Raw genomic sequence first — 14025 nt, forward strand, 5'->3', positions numbered from 1 at the left:
TCTTATTATGTCAAAACATAACAGCAGCATCTTTTAGTTATTTCTGTTGACGTGCTTCTAGCTGCTCATAGTATAACGGCCGTGTCTGAAATATTTATGTCATATTTTCATTCAATTTAAGGGCAAGGCTGTCCGTTGGAACAACGCGAGGAAATTGTGTTTTATCGAGCCATTTTGAGTCACTTGCATCTTATCAGATCTATCTCCAGTCTCCGTCCTGAGATTTTCTGCTCTTGCTTTGTATGTACATAAAGCTTGTCTGATCTCAACAATATTTCCATCAAAACTGAACATAATCAATGTCAAACACAAATATTCCAGCAGGCATGCATAATCCCAGTATTGATCCAGCTTCTAGGCTGACGGCTCTTTGTGTTTGCCTGCATCTACTTGATTTGTCTCCTTACACGGATCGATGGGAGGAGATGGGGGGTCGCCTGTCTTTTGAATGATCGACTTTTTATGGGCACTTTGTCAGAGGTGATGTTTCCACTAAAGTCAATGAGTAGGTTGAAATCACCTTTTATTTATTAGCTTTTAATTGTTCTTATCTTAGGATGATTATTCTATGATGGGCTTTAAATGTTTATTTTATCTTTATAATATTTGCTTTCGATTTGGTAAGGACTGCAGTTGCAGATGCCATGTTGTGATTAGATATTATTGGCATTTGAAATGAGATTATGTTATTATGAAACAATACAAGTTTTTAGACGGGCTGATACGGAAAGGTTTGAATGTCTTTGGGGAGATGTTATAATAACTTGATGCTTCAGGGTTTATCTATGGTCAGGGGGGAGAAGTAAAGGTCAATCTATAGATCCATACCCGTAGTTGGTGAACATGCTTGCACATTTATTAGCCGTGTTCATAGTATTCAGTCCTCAGACACACAAATTAAATAATCATTGCTCTGTGCCTCTAAAAAAAATCCAAAGCCAATCAAATAATTAAAAAGAAAACATTTAGTTAGAGATTAAAAAAAGACTGAATGAGCATTAATTATTGAGTTGTGGCTAAAGAGGGGCTTAATCAGACTCATTGTCTGCAAAATCAGATTAGAATGGGAGAAAAGGTGAAATAAGGATTAAAGAGAAAAAAATTTGAACATGTATGATCAGAAAATACAAGTAAACCTTGGTGAAATATGTAAGGATGCTATGGCCTTCCATTTACCTTTTCATAACCATTATTCTTACATTGCAATAATTCTCATTAAAAAGAGCATCACACATTTATTGCTAATCACTTGGACAGGCGGAAAAAAATAACTTGAATATAGAAAAGTGGGAAAAAAGGAACTGAATACATTTGAATACAAGTTGTCTTCTGTTGCTCATAGTCTTGTAATCCTTAGCATGTTATATATATAACTTTCTTACTCTGTTCTTATAACAGTTTTCTTGTTTATGAAGGATTGGTTTAAAGGAGTAAAATTATTTGAATGTATTAGTTAAATGGAAAAGAGAAACAAAGAGAGAAAATGATGTCTACAGTGTTTCTAAAAGCCTCATCAGTGCCTCCCTTTGGGGCTGATAAACCTCCGCTGCAATGATGTTGCTGATAGAAAAGCTGGCAGACAGTTTTGTTTTGGTCTGCTTCATTTACTGTTGAAATTAGACATTTCATATCATCCAGAAAAAGAAGGCGGGATGTAGTCAAAATTCTTTTTTCTGCTAATTTCAAAGAATTGCCCATCTGCCCACTGACACAGGAAACAATGTCTTCTGTTGCAGCACAAAAGACGTCCAGCTCATAGTTTTTAATACAGGCGGAAGTGCGGGTGTAGCAGGAAGATTAAAATGGACAAGATGAGCAGGTTGAGTGGGGGGGGGCAAGGAAGGAAACTGAGGGGGAAGCGAAGCTGTGATGCAAGATGTGGCGGGAACAAGAAACGGGCAAAATATAGGAGATGGGGAAATTACAAAACAAGAGCAATATCTGTGTCAGCCACTTGAGGGATGGAGACATTAAAGGAAGAAAGACAGACAAATAATGAAAGCTACTTTATTTTCATTCTGAGCTTTTGTGCAATATAATAAAAGAAAGTGTTTCGTTTTTAATTAGCTGAACATCTCCCTGTTTTTTAGGCAATGGCATCCTTAATTTTTTTTATACAGAATTTCTTTGAATAAAAAAAACTACTTCTATGACCAGACAGAGTCACCATCTTATTTTACAAAAACAAAGATTTTACACTGATTAAATAAATAAATTAATTTGTCTCTTTTCGGTTGACTACCAACCACTTAACCATGATGCAATAAATAGCTTCTTACCAATAGAACAACATTTTCTGAATGTCATTTGTGGGTTAGGCACATTTAATTAAATCTCCAAGCAGAAACAAGAATAGATACTACTTAAATCAAAACTGGGAAGATATTAGCATATCATCATGATTCACGAATGTGGCTGTTTAAATCGGCTGTATCCTACATTGATTGGATCATTGCTGTATGTGGGGTAAATGCAGATGAGGGTTTTATTGAAAAAGACCATAAAATCTAAACCTAATCTCCTCATCTGTTTCTACACTAGGTTGACAACATGGAGGCAAAATCTAAAACTGCATTAGAGGCAAACTTAAACGTTCCAACTATGGTTTGCATGAGACAAGGTCTTAGCAGAAACCAAAGGTAACCCTCAATAGACAGCTTGGAGTTTAACTTGTATTCTGGTCTTTTATGATCCCATCTACATTTGAAGTAATGCATTTAAAACTGATTCAGCCAATCAGGGAGGGATCAGCGTTTACCTAAACGTCATACATAATATACATATTTTATTGTTTCTTTTAGTTCCTAATTTTCTTTATATTGTTATTTTAGAGAATCAAATAAAATAGAAAATCCCTTTATTGACCCACAATGGGGAGATTCTGGTGTTTACATTAGCAAAACATTTATAGAAAACAAAATAGTCGCACAAATATGGACCTTAAAAAAATTTATTAAAAATAACATAATAGTGAAAAGTTAAAAGGTAAACATTAACATACTGTACTGTAAAGTGTTTTAACAATATAAAACTGTGCACTTGCACAATAAAATTACCAATATACAGCTATAGACATTTTTACAATAATGGATATTTGAAAATCGCAGCAACATCATAGATGTGCAAAATGATAGCAGCTTGTTATTTAACTGACTAAGGTAGAAACTGTGCAAAATCAGCATGAATGTAACAACTTATTGAGGTTGTTGGGAGTAGGGGTGGTTATAGAGTCTTACAGCTGCTGGGAGGAAGGATCTGTGATAACGCTCCCTGGTGGGTTAAGGGTGCAGCAGTCTGTCACTGAAGAAGCTCTCCAGGTCTGCAACAGCTGCATTCCTGGGGTGGGAGACATTATCCAACTGAGATGTTGATAAAGTTAGCATCCTTTTGTTTCCCTCCTTCTGCACTGAGTCCAGAGGGCATCCAATCACAGAGTTGGCCAATTTATCCAGACACTTTCTCTCAGCTATAGATAAGCCAATGCTCCAACAGACAGCTCCATAGAAGATGGCTGATGCCACAATAGAGTCATAGAAGGCCTTTAGAAGCTCCCCCTGCATTTCAAGACCTCGGTCTCCTCAGCAGGAAGAGTCTGCTCTGACCTTTCTTATACAGAACCTCAGTGTTGTGAGTCCAGTCCAGTTTGTTATTCAGATGAACACATAGGTACTTATAAGAGTACGCTATCTCACTGTCCGTTCCCTGGATATTCTCGGGTGTCAGTGGGATGGATCTGCTTCTACGAAAGTCCACCACTAGCTCCTTGATTTTCCCTGCGTTATTCAGAAGGTGGTTCTGCTGACACCAGTCCACAAGGTTCTGGGTTGACTGTTTTAGGTACTCTGTGTGATTAATTGATGAAACACTCTATAGATGATTAAAAAGAAGGGCAACAAAATAAAATAAAAATGTCAATCTTAGCCCACTGGTGAGTTGTGCTGTTTTCAGAAGATGCTGTGGGTACTACAAGAGGCCTGTGAGGGCCCCTTGGTGCTCGTGGGCACCAGGGGCAAAAAAGTTGTATGCTTTAACAAATGCCTTGTCAACGCCAGAAATCCTAGAAGAATGGCCAGACTTGTCCAAGCTGATAGAAAGACAACAGTTACTCAAATAGCCACTAGGTAGGCAGCTCTGAATGCACAACATGTTGAACCTTGAGGCTGATATGCTACGGCAGCAGAAGACCACACCAGGTGCCACTCCTGTCAGCTAAGAACAGGAAATTGAGGCAAAGATTTGCACAGGGCCATCAAAACTGGATGATAGGAGATGGGAAAGTCTCAATTTCTGCTGCAACATTCTTAAGACATGATCAGGATTTGACGTCAACAACAGGAAAGCATAGCTCCATCCTGCCTTGTACCAACCCTTAAAGCTGGTGGTCGTAGTGCAATGATGTGGGGACAATTTTCTTTGCACACTTTGAGCACATTACCATCAATTGAGAATCGTCTTCAGGCCACAACCTACTTAAGTATTGTTGCTGACTGTGTCCATCCCGTTGTATCCCGTGTATCCATTTACATATGGCTATCTCCAGCAGGATAACGTGCCTTGTCATAAAGCATTAATCATCTCAGAATGGTTTCTTGAACATGAAATGCAGTATGCTGTACACAAATGGCCTCCATAGTCACCAGATTTAATCTAGCAGAGCACCTTTAGGATGTGGTGGAATGAGGGACTGGCATCATGGATGTACAGCTGGCAAATCTGAGTATCTATGTGAAGCTATCTTGTCAATATGGACCAAACTCTGATTCAACAGTACCTTGTTGAATCAGTGCCACGAAGGATTAAAGCAGTTCTGAAGACAAATGGGTGTCCAACCTGATACTAGGAAGTTGTGCCCTTATAAAGTGGCCAGTGAGTGTATGTACATGGTAATTGCTCCAAGCTTGCATCATCCCCATGTTTCCAAATCTACACCAAGGCAGACAAAGACAATGTATCGTATATAAGATTAAATTAGTTAATTGATGCATCTCCAACAAATCTAAGGCTACATCACTTAGCTAGAGATCATATTGGACCTACAGAATACAGAATGAGATGCAAAGTATGTACATGCACTTTTCTTTAGACATCCCCCAAAAGGCTTGGGGTTATTTTCAAAGTATAATGTGAAATCCAGAATTGCAATACTTCTCTAATTTATCCTAAAGGTGTTTTATAAGGTTGAGGTCAGAACACTCTGCAGGTCAGTAATGTTTCTCATGCAGCTGGAGGAAATTATTGGATTTGATTGTGTCACCCGCAGGGCTGAAATATTATTCCAAAACTCTAAATTGCAATTCTATGTATTTGATTATTTATTATTAATATTGCATTACTGATTTTATTTAGTTATTATTTTGAAGTAATCACAAACATGTAGTTGTTTCTCCCAAGGATTCATTGTTTTCATGACCTTGAAAGCTTGCTTCCTCAGTCATTTGTGGCAGGACTTGACTGTTACTGTTGTGGAAAGGGGCTTTCTTCTAATTACATGCATTGACATGCAAGTGCTGCAACTCTCTTTTCCCTTTCTTTGTTGTGGTAAACACACTTTAAGTGTAGTAGCGCCACCTAAAGGGATGGAATGAGAAAGTCTGTCTTGCTCCTTCAAATTTAATGCCTCTGCAATTTAAAAATTGCCATCAAAACACAAACCAGGTAAGAAGTGATTGAAGGGGACAGTCAATAAAACAGCATGTGTCACAATATCTAACATTATGAAACATTAAAAATGAACATAACTCTGTCTGTATGATTACATTTTTCCTGAATCTGTGCTGTATAAATATACTGAGTTGAATTGAACTGAATTTTATTCCCCTCCAAAACATCTTTTTGAAAATGTTAGAGGCGTAAACACCACAAAAGATATTTGATCTTTAAAGGATATGCTGAATTCTTGTATTTACTCTGTTGTATAAAGATAAGTGTACTTTTTAGATTATTACATGAATTTTGACTATGTGGTAGTGTTTACTCTGTTGGTTATGAAAAAAATAGAATAATAAAAAAAAAACAATTTTGTGATATAGAAACAGTGAAATCGGAAAGAATCATTGACACTAAGACAGGAATCAAATCGCAGGGGTATACGTAAAAAGACAAAATAACATATTTTTTCACATGATGCATAAAAAGAAAGAACACAACTGAAAGAGTTGTGGTGAAGCAGCAGTACTCGGAAACACAAATGACTTCCCAAGTGAGGATGAATGTACTCCTAATAAACCACCTGACACATGCTTCTGAAGTCTCAGACTTGTTTAATTTACCAGGGAAGGTATTGACCTCATAATCCATTACAGCTTGTCTGTAAAACCAAAGAATCTGAGGGTTACAGGCTCTATTTTTCATTGTCTTCTAAAGAGAAGAGCAGAAGTGTCTCCAAGTTCAGTGATTATACTGTATTAGCATCACATCACAGCAATAGAAGTCACAGCAGCCTACTTGTCCTGCATTCAGTCTGCCTCACTTAACATCAAACTATCAAACTTCATAAACTCCAGATACTCCACTCTAAGCATAGACACCCCTGCCCTGAATCTCCAGCATCTCTATCTGGGCAAAGAGAAGCCAGGCAATTGTTTTTATTTTTATTATTAAAATTCAGTTTTACCCGTTTAAGGGGCCTGTCTAACATAACGTCTAAGTCCACTACCTGGTTAATTTCTGTAGTAAAAAATGTTAGATATTACTGATATTTTTTAACTCTATCTGAGGCAGCCTTTCTGCTGTTACTATTAAAAAGATATAGGCAGGTATCTTGGTCTGAGAGTTTTTAATAAACTCAGATCAAATGCAAAATATTCATTAAATGTATGCATCTTGACCACTGCTAAGCTGTACCTTCTACTTCAAAAAATAGTGTTCTTATAATCTTATAATATGCTTGGCCAGCACCAACAGCAATTAATAGTCGATGCTGGGGGAAAAAAACAGTCATATTTTTTATGTTTCTTTTTACCATTAAGAAATCTTATACGTGATCTTGATTTTGATCAGGTTTTAATGTTAAAACCCCAACAATAAGGTAAAGACGCCATTGCTTTGCAGGGATTTTGACAAATATAAACTCACATTTGGCTAAATCTAATGATGACTTGAGGTCTTATCTAATCAAAACAAGGTTAGAAACTTGCCGCAGCCTGACCTCAGTGAGGCTGATTGAAGGATAAATATAGAACAGCCTCCACGGGCAGAGTTAGGGCTCGGCGTTTGCTTCACTGTCTGTGAGGTGAAGCGAGTTTAGCTTTGCAAAATTCTGCTGATAAGTTAAAGATTTCCTCCAGGGATACGGAAGACATGGAGGGATGGATGATGAAGTAAGAATAAAAAGAGCTGAGGAGGAAGAGTGTAACAGCTTACATAACCTCAGCTTGAGACAGAAAATGCAAAAAAAAAAAAAATTCAGCCTTAGAAAGGAGGTGGTCGATGGAATGAAAGATAATAATTATTAATTATATTAATCAATTAATTGATAATAATAATTATCACTTTGTAATGGAGGTCTTTATGTAAAGTGTACGTAAAAGAATTGGATGTATGCAGTGAGTGTATGTGTGAGGCCATGTATTTGAGTTCGATTGTTTTGAGATTAATCAACCTTGATTGAAACAACAACTTCCAAATTGATTTAAAAAGTGTTTTCAAGCAACCACAGCTAACGCAAAGTGGTGCAGAAAACTGCAAAACATTAACACTAATTAAAGGAATTTAACAAATATATAAATGTGAACTAACCATAAAAAATAACACAATAAAACCAAATAAAAGAAACCACATTAAAATAAGTCAAGTAGATGTTGAGAGCCAAAGTATAAAACTTGTTTTTAAGTCCAGTTTTAGAACTAGAGAAATGGTGCATCAACATTCTAATAAACTCCTTTTCACATTTAAACCCCTTGTGCTTTCATTCCAACATTAATAAAATCTTGGTGAGTTAATCATGAAGGGGTAATATATTATTTTGTATTTTATGAAACCAAACTGCGCACAAAGGTGGAGAAAAAATTTCACAAACATCCAGTGACCTTATGAAGCTCCATTTACGGTATTTCCCTCTCACCTTTACACAACCCAAACCACCTACCCCGCCTGTTTAATATCCTCTCCTAATCTCATATTGAGAAGCTTTCCCCATTTTAATATTCTACCTTTAAAATGATACTTCTGATTGTGTGAAGGGGTGTTATCTTGAGGATTTGACCTGTCGATGTCTTTAGAATAGTTATTAAAGCCTCTTAGATACCTTCCGTTGAAACACAGATTAGTTTTTCAGCTAATATCTAGTTGGGGTTGGATAAGGCAAGAGAGGGCTTATGCTTTATTGAAACATTCAAAGTTTAAAATAGAAATAGAAAAGGATAAAAATTTAACTTTATTGATCTGACAATGGAGAAATTAACTCTCTGCATTTAACCCAACCCCTTGGGGAGCAGTGGGCTGCCACTGTGCGGCGCCCGGGGAGCAGTGTGGGGTTAAGGGTCTTTGCTCAGGAAACCAGAGTGCAGGCTGTGGGGATCAAAGCGGGTACCTGCAACCTTCATAGACCACCAGCGCACTGCTGTTACCACTAGGCCAACACCCCCCAAAACATGCCCTGCAGCTCCTATTTAGTATATTCTTTACCCAATAGTAATGTTTGCCTTAGATGCTCAATTGCATAGAGGTTGTGCCCACAGGTTTTTACATTGGCTTCTTCATTTTAATCGTGTTTTGTACATTAATGACATCTAACAAAAATATAGATGGAAAACTAACAAAAGTCAAATTTTTGGCACTCTTGGTTATATTATTTTACGTTTTTTGTCAATATTTATTTTCAAATTTTTCAGGTAATATTATTCTGAACCTCATTGAAGGCTTAGGCTGTTCTGTGTCAAATGAAGTTTGTCATATCAGTGAACCTGGAGCTGTTTAACAACCCCGAGTCTCAAAAACTTTCATTCTTTTGAAGTACACACAACCTGTGAATGTTCATTTAGCAGAAAACTCCCGCAGCCATGCATACATCGCAATTACATTTCACAGTCTTTCAAATGCGTTAACGCCTCCACTGCCGAGCCTTAGCACCGGGAACGTGAAATCACAATGCAGCGACGCCGGCGTCTGAGAACTTGGCTGTGTTTTTCAACTGAGTCTATTTTCATCCCCTCCCCCGAGTCGCTCCCTGCTAGATGAGCGAGGCGTTCAGGTGCCTGAGAGCGGTTGAGATATATAGTGGCTCACCGTTACATCGACATCCTCCTGTTCCCTCTTTTTCTCCTCACTTGCAGCTCAGCCCACGCTGGTGGAAACGAAGCTCGAAGCGAAGGGCGGCAATGGAAGGAAACAGAGAACAAGCAATGAGGGAGATAAATATTGAGTGGCTGAGGGGGTGGACGAGTTAGCAAATATGAGGTACAGAGATATAAAGTGGAGTGCATTGGAAGAGGAAATCAGAATGATGCTTTTACATTTCATCAAACATGCTTTAAATGTTCTGCTACTTCTCTTCAGTTAAACCATTTGCTTATCGCTTGTGTAATATATATTTATATCATCATGTAAATACAGTATAGAGAGACAAATTTAAAATGACACTGTAAACTGAAATGTCAGTATACTCAAAACAACGTTTCTGGTTAACATGCTGAGCTTTTTCCAAGCGAACCATAAGGTGTGCAGGAAGATATCTAAGAAATTCTGAGGTTATCATACACAAATATCTTTCAAATTTCAAAAGTGAAGTTCACTGTCGGTGTATATTATTTGATTTTGTTTATGTAAGATTAAAACTGAGGCTGCATCTTATCAAAATAAAATGCAAACTCTCTGGATGACTAGACTGCATGCTTGGCTGCCTCAGAGTCTTACAGGTCTTCTGACAAAGGACTGAATCTAACCCTCATTTTCAGGACAAACTGTGTGTATTTCTAAGACCCGAACTCTTATTTTATATTTGAGGTCAGTCACTCTTTTGCAATTAAAACTCTTTCTAAAATCATAAAGCGATTAAAAAATAAGCACAAAGAGTTTTGAGACAAAAGGGAAGCAGTTAGGGAATGCAGCTGATCCAATAAGCAATATGGATAACTGAGATAGAAAAAGTCCAAAGACTTTCATAATTAAAAGTTCTCTTGTGCCTTTGGAGCTAAAAGTATTGTGAATTCTATTTTTTTTATTAGAATTGTTTTACTTTAATGTTATTTATGTTGAGTTTGTTAAATCTGAATACAATGATCCTCAGCACAATAAAAATATAATTCTAACTCAATTCAATTATTGAAAAATGTAAATGGTCTGAGAAATGACTCGTTTTTTTGTTTTTTTTATCTTTGCCTTTTTTATGACCTTATTGCATGCATTAACCTTAAAGTGGTGCATTGTGTGCTGAAACCATGCTCAAAACGTCCAGGGTATAAGTTGCTTGCTTTAAGTGCTATTGCATCCATTTACATAGATTTCCAGTGTGCAGAAATACCCAGACATCTCTAAAAAAAAACACAAATGGATATTTGTCACTGTCAAAAGAAGTGCCAAAACTGTGGTTTGGGGAATAGCTTTGTCTTTGATAGCTTGTGTCATTATAAAATGGCATTTTAACCCAAAGTGCAGCATTTTAACAGAATTGATTCCAATTAAAATACTTGAATATCGCTCCATGAATAAATCAGCCAGTGCAAATGTAAGAAGAAATACACTGAATGTCAGTAATTCTAAAGTGATGATCCATAATACATTTATTGTTTTTTTACAGCCTGCATCACAATTGCATCAGTGTGCTTTTCATATTAAATTTTTCTAAAACCAAAATTAAATTTGAATGCTTTAAGTTTTCATTGGTGCATGCAGAAATCACCACTATACCGAATGCCATCCAGACAATTCACAGCCATGCACTCAGTTCTCTTTAACAGAACAGTTGGTGAGCGGATGGGCATTTGTGCTCACCCTGGTTCAAGCAGTGCGGTCTGCTGAGCCACAGACTTTTGATTGCAGCATCACACCATGAAATCTGCTGAGGTGTAAAATGAAAACGAGGTGAGAGAAATTAAATACGGCTCACAGATATTAGTGAAGATGGATGAAGAGGACATTTTCTGTACGGGTTGAGGAGGAAAATGGAGAATAATCAAACGGGTTAAATTATGAAAAGTAATGATGCACAGTAGGATATACTGAATAGAGTTTCAAACTGTTGTTTTTCTCTTTGATTTTGATGAAAAATTGTGTTTTCCGATATGACATATTTTTCATTAAAGAACAAGGTTCCAAATGGACTGGTTATTGACTCTGTCACAGATCGCAGCAGTTTGACAAACAAATTAACTTTTTCTTCCTAACTGCTTTTTAAAAACCAATCCATCACCTTCACATACAAAATAGCCTCTGTACTATTGATTTTTTCTAAAAGTCTCTCCTAGACGATAAGGTGAAACAAAAGAATTTAGCTTCAACTAATTATTTAAAAGTCTGGAAAACTAGGTTGATAAAAATGTAAAAAACTTTTTCCAAAGTGAAATTCTTTTGTTTTGACAGTCCAGAACGGAATTTCATTAATAATAAAAAAAGCATTGTTGAAACTTATTTTCAACTGTTTAAAGTTTGTTTGAATCTTGGGGTCATCACTGAGGCTGAATTTGGTGAATGGCCAGAACATGTTCTTTTAAATGTCCTTCACTTGTATACAATATTCTGTACATTAGAATAGTTGATCACAAAATTACGGAAGAGGATTAGGGCCAGTGAAAAAAAAAAAAGTTAACTGATTTTTACATTTTATTTCAGTTTAGTATGGGAAAAAAGTTAGAATTCTGAGAAAAACTCAGAATTCTAAAATTAAAGTCAGAATTCTGAGAAAAAAGTCAGAATTCTAAGATTAAAGTCAGAATTCTGAGAAAAAAGTCAGAATTCTGACTTTTTCCCCATGTTAAACTGAAATAGAATTTAAAAATCAGTTAACTTTTATTTTTTTTTCAGTTGCCCTAATCCTCTTCCGTACAAAATCATGTTAAATCTTTTTAAATTGTTTCTCAGACTCATAAGATAATGCAGTATTGCCAATCAGTTCAACCAATATACCTATAAACACCTTCACCCGCTCTTAGGGCCTCATTATGGTGTTCAATCTCATTTTCATCATCAGCACCACAACAAACTACATATCTAGGATTTAAACAAATTTTGGAAAGTACAAAGTAATAATGTTTGATCCAGGTGCCTTTACTGTTATAGATCTATCTCTTAATAAGTGTTTTAGTGCACCAACTTATTCTAAAGGATTTTCTGAATTTTCTTACATTTCTTTTTATATTTTCTATGTTTTGTTCAGTTTAAGCAAAAAAAAAAGTTTACTTTCCTGTTTACATGACTAGATTAGATTAGAAGAAGAATTCTGAATGTAGGAAAACAGAAGTTTGTGGAAATTGCAACCAGTATTCTTGTCACTGCAATATTTAGCAACAAAATCAACATTGCATAATAGGCAATCCTGTGTGCAGAATTGTTTGCAAGAATCTTAAGGATTTTATATTAGGCCATCTTCAATTTTAAAATCAAGTAAATAATGAAAGTCCTCATATTATTATTATTTTTTTTTTGTCAGATGAAAAACTAAAGTGTAAGATTGTCATAACGCCAATTTAACTTAAAGTTTGGCAAAACATCAAGACAGAATAAGACTGCAGCATAAAAACATGAGGAATGGTTACACTTGCAAACGAAGGAAGCAACTCCTATCTCCTATCAATACAGTTTCCATCCATATAATTTTACATTAAGGTGAAGGATAAATAAAAGGGAATCTAGTTTTACCTATGTCTGCCTTTCACATACTTAACTTCATATTTTAGATTTTAGCAGTTAAATAAATTTTTCCCGTCCTAACTGAACAAGCAATAAAAATAAAACTGCAACTCTTGGACACCTTTGTTTTACGGATGTAATTTTGTGCTCTGAGGCTGTGAAATCCTGATTTGTACTGCCTTTAAAAATTGATTTGAAGGTCATATGAAACTGCTGGCGGTGAGAAAGGCATACTGGGTAAACAACGGGGACTCAGACCCATAGACAGAGACACTCAGACGGCGGTAAATGGCTTTGCTTACTGCCGCTGCACTCAGATATAGGCTGCTTCACTTTACTGCCACTGACAGTATGTGTGAGTGTTTTTCATGCTTACCTCTAGTCACATCCTGTCTCCTGTCTGGGCGAGTTTCACCTTTTTCACTTTAATTGGAGGACAAATGAGGAGGTGAAGAAGTTTGCTGCGTTATTTCCCTCAACCTATGAAAGTATTTGGCCTTCAAACTGAATACCTGGACATTAAATATTGTAGATAAGCTAATTAACGTATTGCCTCTTCTTTAAACTTGTTCAGTCTGATAAAATTCATAATAACTTTTAACTGACAGTAACCAGGAAAATATAAAGGCCATGTTTGATGTATATAGGTCAACATTTTCCCTTATAGTTTGTTATAAATGTTCTTTTTTGTTGTTTTTTCTCTACAGGGCGGGGTTCGAACAGGATATAGAGGGTGACCACTCTTTTTACCCAGACAACTGTCACAGTAAGATCTTCTTTTAAAGTCACTAAACTATTTAAAGGTTCTGACATAAACTGTAGAGGTGTTAGAATATAGACGAGGATGTCTGTCAGTAGATAATACAGTTCAAGTTATCCCAGTTTGAGACATAATTAGAAAAACATAGCAATATAAAAATTGGAATTCTGGTTTCCCAGTAGTCTTAGCTTTTTAATGTGAAGATTCGCTGTCATCCAGGTCATAGTCATTCCTGAAAAGTTAAGAAATAAACCACTGGACTTTGTTGTCTTATATTTATAAGAGAAATACAAAGGCATTAGTGGAGTCCAGAAATATAATTTTCAACCCTGCAAAATACACACTTTGATACCACACCACTCTAAGCGGCTAGTGTTCAAAACTTATGCCTTTGTAAAATCATGGGCAATCTCATTAGCATGTGCAAACTTGATATACAAAGTAGGTGGAATTTGTATTATGCATGTGTGTGTGTAAAATTG

The 14025-nt window shown here is 36.2% G+C and overlaps 1 protein-coding gene across 2 annotated transcripts in view; it reads left to right on the plus strand.

The window, feature by feature from the left end:
• LOC119794809 (semaphorin-6D-like) overlaps positions 1–14025 on the plus strand; it is a 210979-nt gene that overhangs the window by 154931 nt on the left and 42023 nt on the right. For both annotated transcript variants that reach the window (XM_038302512.1, XM_038302513.1), the window contains exon 19: positions 13491–13549. In XM_038302512.1, coding sequence (XP_038158440.1) covers positions 13491–13549 — 59 coding nt within the window. The remainder of the gene's footprint in view (positions 1–13490; positions 13550–14025) is intronic.

Source organism: Cyprinodon tularosa, unplaced genomic scaffold (genome assembly GCF_016077235.1).
Source record: "Cyprinodon tularosa strain WSP-4 unplaced genomic scaffold, ASM1607723v1 ctg492, whole genome shotgun sequence".
Classification (NCBI taxonomy): Eukaryota; Metazoa; Chordata; class Actinopteri; order Cyprinodontiformes; family Cyprinodontidae; genus Cyprinodon; species Cyprinodon tularosa.